The sequence below is a fragment of the Photinus pyralis genome, unplaced genomic scaffold (genome assembly GCF_008802855.1).
Source record: "Photinus pyralis isolate 1611_PpyrPB1 unplaced genomic scaffold, Ppyr1.3 Ppyr1.4_LG2, whole genome shotgun sequence".
Lineage (NCBI taxonomy): Eukaryota > Metazoa > Arthropoda > Insecta > Coleoptera > Lampyridae > Photinus > Photinus pyralis.
In genome coordinates, this window is record NW_022170403.1 from 36,701,106 (window position 1) to 36,716,640 (window position 15,535).

The 15,535-nt window shown below is 33.3% G+C and overlaps 1 protein-coding gene across 1 annotated transcript; it reads right to left on the bottom strand.

Moving 5' to 3' along the window:
- Positions 1-8: 8 nt before the first annotated feature.
- Positions 9-14,918, bottom strand: LOC116164489 (transmembrane protein 189-like). Its single transcript, XM_031478673.1, is given in 5 exon segments — positions 9-1,967; positions 1,970-1,993; positions 2,048-2,266; positions 2,313-2,524; positions 14,807-14,918. Coding segments are annotated over 5 exon segments (759 nt in total). The 5' UTR covers positions 14,874-14,918; the 3' UTR covers positions 9-1,730.
- Between the last annotated feature and the right edge of the window lie 617 nt (positions 14,919-15,535).

Here is a 15,535-nt window from a genome sequence, read left to right on the forward strand (position 1 = left end):
TGAGCCAAAAGTAACTCAAAAACGAAATTTTATTTCACATAAAAACACATATTTTTGGTTTATTTTTATGTGAATACATATTTCAAAGATATTCATAAAAACCACATAAATACAACGTTTTTAATTTATTTTATCCATTTTTTCTCTTCCGCGTGCATCATATTCCACATTTTTGTCCCCATATTTATTTGCACGTGATTTCTGTATGCAGTGAGTACTATGGTATCTTGTTTCTGCATTCGTCACTTCAGCAAATTCTAGACCTGCTGACAAGTTCTGTTTTATGCATGCGGCTACCCGTAATTTTTTGACTGGCTGCTTTCTTTTTGTTATCTATCTGACTCGGTAGATACTGTTTCAATTGCACACCGTACGTAAAATGCCTTAAGTTAAATCGAGCACTAATTCGCGTCGTCACTCTTCAACAGTATCCAATATACAATTGAATTTAAAAACATGTAAATTTTACGGCGTCCCATGAACCCTCTCTTAAAATACGCAAGACATTTCCTGTGACGTGAAACAGTGTTTCTCGCAGTACAAATTATTATTTAGGGACAATCGACAATCACCTGAGATCGATAATTTGGAGATGCCTTTTGTTGTACATTGGCAATGCTAAAGAAACTCCTGGTAAGTAATGTTCAGCTACATAAAAGACGTCTTCTTTTCGTTTTTGTCGAGGTTTTTTTCGCGAAAATTGTCAAAATAATTTTAAGTTTTTAGTAAATATTTTAATGTTTTTAAGCACATAAAAAATAAATATTTTGGAAGTTTTTAGCACCTAAAAATCCGCGCCCTAATGATCAATAATTGCAAAATTCCCTGTTAATGGATCTTATCTGACAGAATAAACTATTATGCAATGACTACTTTAATCTAAATATTTATTTCTTTATGCTAAGTTTTTTTGCTTTTCTAGATACAGCAATTTTAGTGAGAAAAGAGGAAGTAATGTGAGAAAAAAAAAAGAAAATCGGTACAGAAGAATTTGTAATTCCAACTGCAATAAGAAGATTGACTAGACTCATTTTCCAAAAAACGATGTTGCTAATAAAAATTGACACCCGTTCACTCAGAATTCGATGGCTCAAAATTCTTAAAAGTTCAATGAGCTTCAAATGACCATTCTGATTGCAAAGTTATAATAATCACGATATACAATTTGGATGAACACCCAAGTCTCTAGTCCAAATTGTACAATAGTATTATTATTATTAAAAAAATTACACAAATCTCGCACTGTGGTCCCCGGATACATATGTTTCTAGATTACTATTCTACGAAGCACTAAAAAAATCCTTAAGAACACAATTGACAGAGTACACGCGACTATTCTGATTTACGTGCTTTTTATAACAAAATATTAAGTAGTGGTTCACTAACTACTCCTTGACTAATTGTAAAAATATCTTTGTTCAATTAATTAAGTCGGTAAGCGTTTAAAAAGCTATTTGATAGCTAGACCTGAGTATACGAGCACTATATCATATACTTACATACACTTATAAAAATTTCTCTCAGTATAGGCACAATCTCAGTAACAATGTTGATTTGATTTCTGCTAAAATGCAGAACCTTTTGATTATCTGCTGTGTAAAGAATTTCGGGGAAAGCACTTTCTTACGACAAAAGCAAATTATCTAAAGCGATATTTTCCGACCACAAACCCCCTCGAGGCACAATGAATTATTTAAGACACTAAACATGCGAATGGTGCTATTGTTATATCACGTGCGTTTTTGTGCCCATTTGAAGTCATCTGCGCGAGGTTTACACGATGTAGTATACTCGATAATGTACTCCATTATCGTCCAGAAATGCAATTTTTCTAGTGGCCAATTGAGCCATCCGGTTGTAATACAGAAGTAGGTTTCGTGAGGTGCTACGTGATGTATTCGATGGTGACGTCGTGGTAGGATGATGTGATGCTCTTGTAACCAAACCACCCACCCAGGTAACCCGAAGTGTACGTATGAGACCATTTATGTATCTGTAAAATAAACTGAATAAGACAAAACGCTAACTTGCAGATAAACAAACTAACCTGATTAGTCATAGCTACAAATATTGCTAATAAAAACACATAGCAATTCCATATAAACTTTTTTTGTACTTCTTCTTCAGGTAACGTTAAGAAGTCCCATAACATTCGTGCCAAAAAAGGAATGGTGACCATAAAATTGTCACCATTAGTCTCTATAAAGTCATGCCGGGTGATTGATGTGGGATCTATGTGATGCTCCCGAAAAGGCCGGAGGAAGTTCTGAACATGCTTTCGGTTATTATTGTTCGTTAACAAAGTGCGTTACCTTTCCAATTATAGGTAGGTCCACTGAACCCCACGTATCTGCACCCCAATGCACCAAACCGGAACCGAAATCCGCCGTAACGATACCACATAAAGCTGCAGTAATAATAGCACTCATATTGCGTATTCGAAAATGTAAAATAAGGAATCCGCAATTAAATGCCATTAATGTTATGCAAATACCCACGCAGATACATTCTTGCGTCCGTTTACCTAAAATGAAAAAAAAGAAAATTATTAAATTTTGTAATATCAACATTCTTATTTGCGAAAATATTTGTATAATGTTCAACAAATTTATTTATATTTGGTGACTTAAGTAATTTGAAATTGAGTCAGGCTAACTTAAGAGTTACAGTTGAAATGGGACAATCTAAAAAGTGAAAAACTTCAAAATAAAATTTATGGATTCCGTAATTGCCTAATTAATGTTCTGGAAATTGATTTCCTTAAGGGCCAAATTTTAATTTTGACACCCTTTGTATCGCACTGCATTCTGATTATTCAAAGCTAATACCTATCCCAATGTTGCTTATACAGGGTGTTTTTTTGGGAGCTTTAGTTAAACGTTTCCGGGAAAGTAAAATAGATAGGTTTTTGAAAATTTGTACTTAGGAGTTACTCTGAAGGCCGAATCGATGTAAAATATTTTCAAAATGGTCGCACTTCCGGAAACACCGGAAGTAGATAGTAACCTCGTTATTTTAAACGGCAACCCCTATTTTTTTATTGCATTTTTGGATTCTACGTGAAATTTCAGTTCTTTTGATACCCACACGTCGATAGCTGCCATTTATGGTTTTTAAGTTATTTTGACTTTAAGAAAAAAAATGGCTCATGCAGATGGTACATTGATAATTGATTACTTGAAAACGGTTGTAGTCATGGCAACCTATTTTTATCAGTGCATAGAGAATAAATAGGGCTTTTCTTTTAGTGCACTTAAAAAAAAGTTAAGTTACGTACGACCGCCCCTATGGAGATCCAAATGTATGAAACTTCAAAGACTAAAAACGTTTTTTTAAATGGAATGACCATTTTCTTACTATTGCATGAGATAAAGAATCGAAATGGGCATATTTTGACAATACATGTTCCTATAGCTATCTTTAACAGTTTCTGACTTTATTCCCAATTTATTGAATTGACACCTCGATTGGCACCATTTTTTTAATTTTCTTTTTAGTAGTCGGCCATGATTTTATAACAATCGAATTTTAAACAAATCTAGTGATTCTAATCTGTCACCTACTGTTGTAGGTAACATAAGTTTTTCAAAAATCGAAAAATGACTCGCAATTGTTTCACCTATTTTGGAATTTAATTGTTATTTATGGTGAAATGGGCAGAATCGCGGTACGTGCCTGCCGTACATTCATTCGAACACTGGAACGAAATTGTATGAATTTTGGAAATGTACCACCAAATGCACTACAAACCGTTCAAGCACAAGTGATGCAAAGCTCTACAAGAGAATATTTAAGAAAATGAATTGAATTATTTAGACTAGAATCAATGATATTAAAGAATCCTTTCCTTGTTTAAATTTTGATCGTTATAAAATCATGGCCAACTACTAAATAGAAAATGCGAAACAAAATGGCATAAATTCAATGAAATGGGAATAAATCAGAAACTGTTCAAGATAGCTGTAGGAACATGTAATATTAAAATATGCCAATTTCGATTCTATATCTCATGCAATAGTAAGAACATGGTCATTCCATTAAAAAAAACTGAGTTTTAAGACTTTGAACTTCTATCTCCATAGGTGCGGTTGTATGCAACTTAACTTTTTTTAAGTACATTAAAAGAAAGCCCTATTCATTCTCTAAGCACTGATAAAAATGGGATGCCATGACTATAACCGTTTTCAAGTAATCAATTATCAAGGAACCATCTGCATCCACCATTTTTTTTTTCATAAAATCAAAATAACTTAAAAACCATAAATGGCAGATATCGACATGTGGGTATCAAAAGAACTGAAATTTCACGTAGAATCCAAAAATGCAATAAAAAATAGGGGTTGCCATTTAAAATAACGGAATTACTATCGACTTCCGGTGTTTCCGGAAGTGCGGCCATTTTGAAAACATTATACATCGATTCGGCCTTCAAGTAACTCCTAAGTACACATTTTCAAAAACCTACCTATTTTACTTTCCCAAAAACGTTTAACTAAAGCTCCCAAAAAAACACCCTGTATAAATAGGTGCCTTGGAATAATATGACCAGTGTAGAACATTAAATTTGATTATATTGACTATGTAGCTAGGTAATTCTGCAAACCAGCGAATCCTGAATAAATATCACCCATTCAAGCCATCGACACGCTATAATTTTGTGCCAATTTTTGCCGTATCATCGTATACCTAGTGCAAATTTTGTACTCAAGTCGTAACGGAAAAATTCGAAACTCTCAGTCTGTATATCCAAATTCTTCATTACTCATGTCATTTCATAGGAAGAGAACCATTTAAGTGCACTTAATTTAAAATCTGTTACCTATTATTTAAATTATGCCTAACATCATTGAATAATTATTTTTTATTCAATGCTAACACCAATGGCAATGACCCAACCTACGATCCAAGTGTCTTCCTCTTCCAAGGGCTCTAACTCTCACATTTTTGCTAGTGAGGTATTCTGAAAACATTCAAAATAAACTGCAAGCATGTATCAACAGCTTCATTGTTCGTAAAACGCATTTTGGAAGCACAAAAATTGCTCAAAGTAGCGTGAAACTATTACAATTTATGTTTTGATTAGGTATTTATTTATTTTGTTGCCCATGGCCTGCTTTTATTAATTATATTTTTCGTGTATCCCATAGTGATTTTGTTATTCGCATTACATACTTACCTTTTAGCGTTATTTTGAAATATTTTCCAAAAGGGCGATTTTATTCTGATGAATAAAAAAGAATTCCAGAAAAATTAGTTTCAGAAAATAAAAAATTAAGGGTATACAATTTTCTTTGACCTAAATTTAGGTTAGGAACAAGAAATCGAGATGCGGTTTTCGTGAGCTTTTTTAGGCAACATTTAGCTATACTTTTTCATGAAAAAAAATCACGCCAATGCATTTTTTTTTTGAGAAAATTAACCATTTCTGTTGGAATGTCGAAAAAACACTCTAGCGGCGACATGTGAAACTAACAAAACTTGAAATATTATGTAGCCCAAGAATAGCATTTTTCAAGTAGCGCAAGTTTGTTAAAATCGGCTCAGCCGTTCCGAAGATACGGGAGGTTGGAGGTACCAACTGAAAATTTTGAATATCTCCGGTACGGCTTGAGCACAACATTTGCATTATACGTCAAAAATTGGCCCAAAATTATAGAGTGCCCACTGTCCGTGGCTTGAATACCTTCATGTGGTATATCCAACTTCACAGACCTCGATTTCAATGTTACCCTAACGTTAAGGAACGTTATGCTGTTATGTTACTTCTAGCATTATATCAACTGTTGTTACAACAACTTGTTACCTCATTTTTCCAAAAGTGAAAATGTGCCATTTATCCATCTTTGCATAAGCATTACATATAAATAATTATTAAAAGAATGCCTTCTGTACAAACCTTCATAATTCTCAACGCAAAAAATTAAATTGTAAGTGCACAATTTCAATTGCTATTATTTCGACTTACATTAAATCCACACAATTAAACTTATTTAATATGCCAAGATGATTAATCTCACAATGAAGTTGATTATTGAATGACGCCTTATGTATTATGACGTAGCAGACGTGTTTCCCCATTGCCCTCTTCCCTCGACCGAATTTATTGGCAACTTTATACGATTTAAAAACAGCAACCACATTATTTAACTCGCCATTTCAGTATTTTGGAAAATGTGTACGAGAATATCGAAGCAAAATCAGTGAAAGAACATTTTTTGTGAAAATGTCTGTAAGAGATTGAAAGAGTTTATTTTTCCAACCTTCAAGTACTTACAAAGACTTTGCATATACTCATTTATATCATTAGTACAGTTGATCTCCAATTAAAAGGTCGGATACTCTTTCTTGCTCATTACATCCAATATGACAGGTTGTGAGCCTCAGTTGGAGTTTTTATACCAAAAGTAACCACAGAAAATTCCCAACTAAATAGTTTGTATGTTAGATATTTCAGAATACGCAGGAAAAGGCAATTAAGAGTAATGAAAAGAATAATAATTTAGAGTATTTGCGACACTAATTTCATATTGCGAGTCGTCGAACGTGATTCCAAAGAACATTTTTAAGCCTTGATAAAAAAAATTGGCAGCATCTAACGGATGTGAATTAAATATATTTACCCACGTTTAAACTGTTACAAAAACTGGATGTTTGATATGTGACAATTTAGTTGCGCTTTTTGTGGAGGTGGTTTACGTATATTAAACACAAATAGCACCTTCAATTAAGCATCACAGTGTGTTTGTTTTACTAAGATGTAGACACATGCGCTTGTTTAAACAATAGGTATCATACCTACCAACTTTTGTGATACCACAACTCTGTCGACTGTTGTCAATTAAGCTTGGTAACATGTAACCATATACGTAATTTTGTTGTGACTAGAAAGTATCAATAAGTAAATAAAATAAGACTCTGCAATTATAAATCATCAGATGAACGTTGACATCATCCCTACTTGATAAGAGGAAAAGTGAACGCAAATAGGAACCTTGAGGAGCACCAACTATTCTGTAAGATTCACGTCGGGACATCAAATATCGATGAGCGCACATCACTCTGCTCTGCTGTCACCATAAAATAAATATTTCGTAATACATAGAATAAAATTGATTTTCTTCTATTATGCTCTAGTTACGAACTTTCCCATTGATTATGTAATTGTCTTTCATTGAAATAGAAACGCAACCTTAAGTACTTCCATATTTTAATTGAATTAACCCTTATCCAGTGGTATGTCTCAATGTCTCATTAAAAAATGCCGACGTAAATACAGCTATCAGCGGATATTAACGCGCTCATTTAATGTAAGGTTACTAGACCTTTTTTAATTTGACAAAAATTTACGATGCCGTCCCGTTTAGTCACGCACAAGTAGAAGTTATGATGTTATTTCATTAAGGCTTACCTAATTACGTCAATTTATAATACCACATTTACAGTTTTCGGTATAATTGGTAAATAAATCTGTTGCCTAATATTTGCACAGAAAAAAAGTGAGGATTACAGCGGACTAGAATCAACAAAAAACTGGAAAACAAAACTACACCCGCAAGTTTCAAAATTTGCGTTTCTTCGCCTAAATGACTAAAAATTCCGATCTCAACGAAATTTGGTACTGGAGTCTCTTTGAACAAAAAAAATAGCACAAAGAATCAAGTGCAATGCTTAACCCCAATAACGAAAATCGTTACATTTCTAATTATTCCGGACGCACAAACACGAGGCACGAGCTTTTTTTTGAAAAGTTGTTCGACATTTTCCTTCTTAAATACATAAACATTATACCCACAAAATTTCATATAGGTAGATGGCTATTATTTATTTGGTAAATGCCGCCTTCTTGAATGTTAAAATTGGTTGGTATTGTGTTAAGATTACGTGATTTATTTGTAACAATTAATTAATGTAAATTGATAAGACGAGCGCGAATTTCACTATTTATCCGTTCGACATCGATGTTGGAACTGAAATTAAACACAACTCAATTTGCTTATATAGCAAACAAAGACTTTCTAAAGAATCAGCATTTCATGGAAAGAATGCGTCACATTCCTTATCGCCGGTGACTAAATCCTTTATCGACTCGATGGTGCTTTGATATCGCTCTAGAAAATTCGTAAGACAACGGTCGTGTATAGGTACCGCGAAAACGTGTCCGTTTAGTTAATCTAATTCCCCTTTTTCCTCACCGACAATCCTATATCTTGTGCTGCTGAACGGAAACTGGTGTGTTTTTTTGTTTTCATTTATAGGTTTATAGGTACAAATCGAATCGAAACCATACTTTTAGTTTTTAATTGGATTAGTGAAATAGAGAACTAAACGATTACCCTACCTGTCCTATTTATTTGAACTACAATAAAATTGACTACAGGTTACAATACTTTTTATGTATTCAACTGTTCACACTTTCATTGTTGAAATACTTTACTAAATAATGATAATATACCTACGTTAATTAATGACAAAAGTCAATTGTTCGCGATATTATAGTATGCTTTAGTATTTATATACTACAAGGAATAGTTATTGCAAATGATTGGTTGCACAGTTTTTGATACATGATGTCCCACATTTGTACAATAAACAATTGCACTATGGCATATCAATTTTTGAAGTCCGTGAAGATAATAGTATGCAGTGCTTCTCAAAAGCAACGTAAAATTCAAATTTGGGACGAGGTCATGCCTTTGAGATTTGACCCAAGGTCGTTGCCTTGACTTTAACCCAAGGTCGTTGCCTTGACTTTGACTCATGGTCGTATCCTTGGTTTACCCCGATTAACTCACAAGATGCTGTAACGCAAAACCTAAGCTACTCTTAAAAAATGACAAATTACGCATCTCTAATTTTACAAATGGGAAACGCAAAGTATAACAATAAAGACTCCATTCACATGGTTACATGCGTATCTGAAATACTTTTCAGAACTTGTAAACATTTTTTTAACTTAATTCAATGTGTCGATAAAAAAGATAATCTAAATGCTAAATTTTTTAGATTTTAAGTTTATTTGGGGATCGTTTTTATGTTCATGGGCATTTATAGATTTTCAACTTTAGCTTACATGCTCGGATTGTTTCTGCTCAAAATGTCTGAAGAAATATACAATAATCGTCGAATTTCTAATTAATTTTAAGACCGTTCACCTTTTGTCTTTATCGGTCGTTTTGTGTATTGTGAGATAAGTTGAACTGTATCAAATTGAACTCAAAAACGCAGGAGAAATTCCCGAGAAAAACCTATCGGACAAATTTCCTGGAAAATTTGCCCGATAAGTATTCTCGAATGAGCGTTGTGCGCAGAAGCACCAACCTGTGAAATGTAACCCATATAAAAAAAATAAAGTTGATGATGAACAAAACGTTATATTGAAAATCTCTCAACGGTGTGTTGTAGAGCTCAAAAGTGGCAATGAGAAAGTGTTTTTGATTTTTTTGTATCTGTTTTTTCGGTTTCGTTTTTCTGGCATATCTTCGGAAGTAATCGGAATTTTCTGTTTTCCTTTAAAGCATAATAATAACTCTTAAATTGCGGATCTTTTCTGTAATTTGAACACCGTCGTATCTTCCATGCTTTCGTGGCCAATATCTTAATCCAGATCGATTTATAAAAGCATCCCTTGAACGAAATTCGTAAATTATGGACTTCAACAGTGGCTTTCAGCTTGCTCTCTCTGAAACTGTGTTAATTTGTGTCTTTTAACTTCCGTTTTCGAATTAGAGCCATCACCCTGATTTATGTACGGGAAAAGTCCATTCGTACCTTTATAATTTTTTGACAGTTGAAGACGAATTTGCCCCGGAATTTGCACACACACTATCTTTACTAAGACATTTACTGACAATTCTCTTACAATAGTATTTTCTGAACTAGGCCCCCGAACCCCCGGTTAATTCAGCTGCTAAAAAAACTTTTGTTTTCCCGATATTAATACTGAGTTAAATATTCCTCTCGTAATCTTTATTTTACAAACTTGAATTTAATCCGCAGCATTTCCGTATTAATGATTTATTGATTGATTATGCACTTTCGTTTACCTTTCCTTGCTCTACATGAAAAATACTTGGAAAAATTTGCTAAATTACGCAATATTCGTCAAAGTCGCGCCAAATCAATAGCAATGAATACTTAAGGAGGTAGTTCAACTCGATAATGTTGCGGTAATATTTAATCGGCCACTAACTATTAAATGTAACAGAACTGTGGGTTCTCAGAACTATTTTATTACATTATTAATCTATTTTATTGCTTTGCCTCCGTATTATTCATTGATCACTAAGTTTTTCTTAAGGCCACATAATCCGTACCGGTAAAATTTTCCACAACTTATTGATAAAGCAAACAACCGTCAATATGAAATGCTCGCGGTTTTTGTATCGCATTACAAACAACAATTACCTGCCGACTTGTTCAAAATAAATCTGGAGCGATGTTCAGGTTACCACAACCTGATTAATATCGAAATAGAATGTCAGAGGTGATTGATCGTATATGTCTATTCACAATTCCAGATAATACTGAAAATAAATCAAAAATAAGCTTAAAGAATAAGACTTTTCAGTTACGTTGAGAATTTCACACGGAATTTCATTATCAAAACGGCTTGGCTTTTTCCCAGAAAAAGGACTAACAATATCACAAACCGTGGCCTACGTTAGCTTCCACAAACACAATAAAATGTACATTTTGCACATACAGTGCTATTTATTAAGAAGTAGACATAGGGATTTACGTGTACCTATTGTTTTTCCCTGTCTACTTTTAAATGACAAAATCTCTTCTAAAGAGCGCAACTTTTTATACATCCAAAATAACTTCTTAAAACATTTAAAGATCTGGCTGTAGTATTAATCAATTTGAATATTTTTGCTTTGCCGTCACAGAAAATATCTCTTATACTCCTTAAACTGTTGCCGCTATACCAATTGACAATATCAACTTTTTTTCAGTTGAAACCATCGCACCCGAACGAAAATAAAAATACGGAAACCAAAGCAACAATATTCAAATTAATGAATATGATAGCTAGATCTTTGTTTTACGAAGCTATTTTGGTTGCATAAAGTTAGGTCGCCTTCATATGCAATTTTGAAATCTGTAATATCCCAAAATTGCCAGCATTGTTTTCAAAAACACAAATTTGCATTTTGAACACGCTTCAAAAATCAAAACCGATTTTGAACCACTTGGGTTTGTTTGAGCCACAACCGGACACACAGTTAAGGCAAAGATGGTTGGCGTTGGAACCTACAAAAAGCATTATGGAATTTAAATTTGTTACTAATGTGTTCTGTGTGCCCATCTGCGTGTGTGTCCCCTCTATACGTTTGATAGAATTATTAGTATAGTATATTCCTGCAGATATGTACGCAAATGCGAATAATGAAATCATAATAAAAACTGTTCACTGAATAATAAAGGCAAAAAATAATCTTCCATACAATAATGATATGATTCTAAAGTTTCGCCACTAACAATGCCATAATTTCGTATAAAAAATGATAATGGCAAGGACAAATTTTGTAAACTCGATTGTAAAAATGCCATTTATACACAATTTCGTTCCATTTGATGAAATGTACCCAAAAGTTTGTATTAACGGAATTTCAATGGGGATCGAGCAGAAATCATATAATTTATAGACATGAAAAGAATTGAAATAGTTTATTTTTTGCAATATTACGATCATTATAGCACCTAACCGAAGATATCAAATGCTAGGCGATAAAAAATTGTGGTTGGTTTTTTTTTGATTATTTTTCCATAATAATTAATTGGTATGTTAATTACACAAAGTTATATCCGTTAATTAGCAACAATTGTAGGTAGGTAGCTATTGTTTTTGGAAAAGGAAATGGAAGGACAATTGCTTTGTTTGTGTAGGTAATTGGTATAAAACTTTTTATTGCCACTTAGCTTATTGTACAGTGAAGTCCTTAAATTAAGGGAATTTTTTTTAATTAATTTGTGTTCAAGTGGGTTTCGAGATTGATTAATTATTTAATTACTAATAATCAATGGCCCATACGAATAAAAGGAAGCATATGCTTATACTTGCAAAATGCAAAGTAATTACTTGTAAGAGCCCCTTCACACTTGGCGACTTGGCAGCGTTGCTGAGCAGCGAGACGAGACGCAGCGTAGCGCTGCTGAGCAGCCCAGTGTGAAAGGGCTCTTACGAGTATTTACTTTGAATTTTTCAAGTATAAGCGTATGCTTCCTTTTATTCATATGGGCCAATGTACAGTGGTACCAAGCTCAGAAAGTCCCTGACAGGGCGTGTCCGAGGGCGCTAGAAATGAAGACCGACATTCTGATGCAAAATTTAAAAACACTTTAAGGGAATTACATACCTTATTAGATCGTAGATCCAAGCTACGAGTATATGCGTCTTGAAAAAGACGAGTTGGTAAAAAACTAGAGGAGGAAAACGTAAAATAAAGCAAATACAAAAAGCAAAGTGTAAACTAAAATAACGTGAAGCGTCAACTGTCAAAATGGAATAATTAATAATTATGGCGCGGAATGTATCGCGTCGTTTTACAGACTTTCTATTGGCCAGCCTGAAGTATTTCAAAATTAGTTCGCCTTAGCCTTTGCTTTTTTAAAATTTACCTCAAGTGGTAGGTGCGTGTGATTTGTATGTGCAATATCAAAATAATAAGTCCTTGTTTAGCATTTATATTTTTTTCTTATCTTGGAGTATTTGTTAGATACCGCTGCAACCTTCTGTGTTTTGAGTTAACATTATTAATCAATGTGTTAAATATATGAGGTTTACTCGGAGGTTTATTTTCGGTACAATCCACGATACATTTACACACGGTATGCTCATTATTTTTCTCAAACGCGTTTTCTACTGCGCATTACGTCACCTGCGAACATGTGGCGCCAAAATTCAAATGTTTACGCCAGGACCGATCTAGTAGTACACATGTCACGCGTGACAGTTTTGCAACTTATAAGTATCTTGTATCTACGAGGTTTAGCGTTAATTTGTTGATAGCTAATTAATCATTAGTGAAATTTCCAAAATGCCAGGTTCTGCAGTGGCTCAATGGGGCAATTCTAATAGAAAAACAAAACGAACGGAAATAAAATACTTTCGATTTCGGAAAATTGAAAACTTTTCTCAAAAATGGATTGTTGCAAGTCGTCGTAACGACAAAATTAACTTGATAAATGGTGTTACATTAATATTAAGTGGTGTATTTAAGTCTTTCCATTGCTGTTTAATTCCATAGCCTGTATTTGCTCTGAACATGTTGAAGCCAGCCGTTTTGAAGCACCGCTAAGGGAACGATTTCTTAATTAAACCTACTTTTAAAAACAGCGGACATTTGAAACCTGATGCTTTACCTACTTTAAAACTACCACGTAATAATGAAAATCAAAATAAAATGGAAACGGAAGAGAAATTCCATCTTTTAATAAGGCATTAATTACATAATATTTACTGAAAAAGCCGCACTTCATGTTTAGGGCCAATATTTTTGATTCGAGTTTATTTCATACGATCACCAAATCACAGGAAATACCCGCCCCGACGATCTCTACACAAAATCAGTGTGATTTGTCGATCTAAGAAGCGAAATTTTGCTCTATATTCTGTGGTTTTGTTCGCACGTGACGTCACTCTAGATGCGCAAGAGCATACCGTTGTAAGTGTATCGTGGTACAATCAAAAGCATTTTTTTGAAAATGCGGTCGCTAGATAATTCTCACATCATAACACACTTGATTAATCCAAAATATACAACGAATATTGTAAAATAGGTACTATGTGAAATATACGTTGAGGCTATTCCTATAGGATTAGGGCTGGGCGATTACGGGTTTGAATAATCGATAATCGATTATGAAAAATAATCGATTACACTGATTAATCGATTAATCAAATAATCGATTAATCAAATAATCGATTAATCAAATAATCGTTTAATCAAATAATCGATTAATCAAATAATCGATTAATCAAATAATCGTTTAATCAAATAATCGATTAATCAAATAATCGATTAATCAAATATCGATTAATCGATTAATCAAATCATCGATTAATCAAATAATCGATTAATCACCTAATCGTTTAATCAAAAGTCGATTGTCACATACATGATAAATATCTGTTTGTATGAATTAATACGTTAATTATTTAATAATAAAAATAAAAAATAATTCCATTACTCTTTTCATCAAATCGTTCATTACTAGGGAGATCGATTAATCAATAATCAACAAAGTGTCCCTGGTTCGAATCCGGGTTCGGGCATGGATATTTGCAAATGCATAGTGGGTTGGTTGGTAGAACAGCCTTGGCTGAAACCCAGCCCATTTGAAAATGAAGGTCAAAAATAAAAATAAATAAATAAAAATAAATGATTAGGCAGCTTACTCTCCGATGAGGTGTGCTTTAGTTTTGATCTTAATTCATTTTAGCTGCTTAAAGTGACGTTTTAACATCCGCCATAAAATAAAATAATACTTGTGAGCTGTGAGTGCTCCTTTTTGCGTAAACTGATGATCCAGCTAATAATAATCAATTAAAATTTACTTAATAATTGATTCATCAAACAATCGATTAATCAAATAACCGATTAATCAAATAATCGATTAATCAAACAATCGATTAATCAAATAACCGATTAATCAAATAATCGATTAATCAAATAATGGATTAATCAAATAATCGATTAATCGATTAATTTAATAGAATAATCAAACCCGATTATCGATTATCGTTTGATTATAATCGATTAATCGATTTTTTTGCCCAACGCTATATAGGATACTCGTATACCTTTGTTGGCCAAAAGTATATGCGGTGAATATGCGTTGCATATATACGAGCATATACCATATGTCATTTTGTCTCAGAAGCAAACTTGAAGTCTCTAGCTATTGTAATTTCTGCTAGCCAGTCAGCCATAACGAATATAATAGTAAAAACGGCCCGTCGCTCGGTCGTAGCCTTCGTAGCTATAACGACTTTCTTACTTTTTCAATAAGAATCAAGGACCCGTTGCGTTGAAAGCATGGGCGATTCCAGTCACAAATAGAAGCAGTTGATGCTCATAGCTATAATTTTGCAGTGGCTAATTTGAATGGCGAATTCTTCCAAAAACTATATCCTTTTACGGTAATTAAAATTCATATTAAAGTCCGGTACTTATTTATACAATGTCTGCATAATTAGTTGGTCGACTACACCGCAGACTGCAACAAGAAAAAGCACTAAAACCGATAATAATCCCATCACGCTCACGCTATGTACCTACTTCAGTATTTATATTATAAAGACTATCAGTCAATTTATAAAATATTCATTGAGAAACGCGTGAGCTAACTTCATCATTCAATTATGCAAAGAATTACTACGAATAATTAATATTTATAAACCAATAGTAAGCGATGATTTAATACATCAAATTGCGTCATTATTATTATTGCATAAACAATACGACAGTCAAATACAAACTCTAAAAGCGGAGTGAAATTTAAAAGTCAAATTTATCGTATAGGTATGACT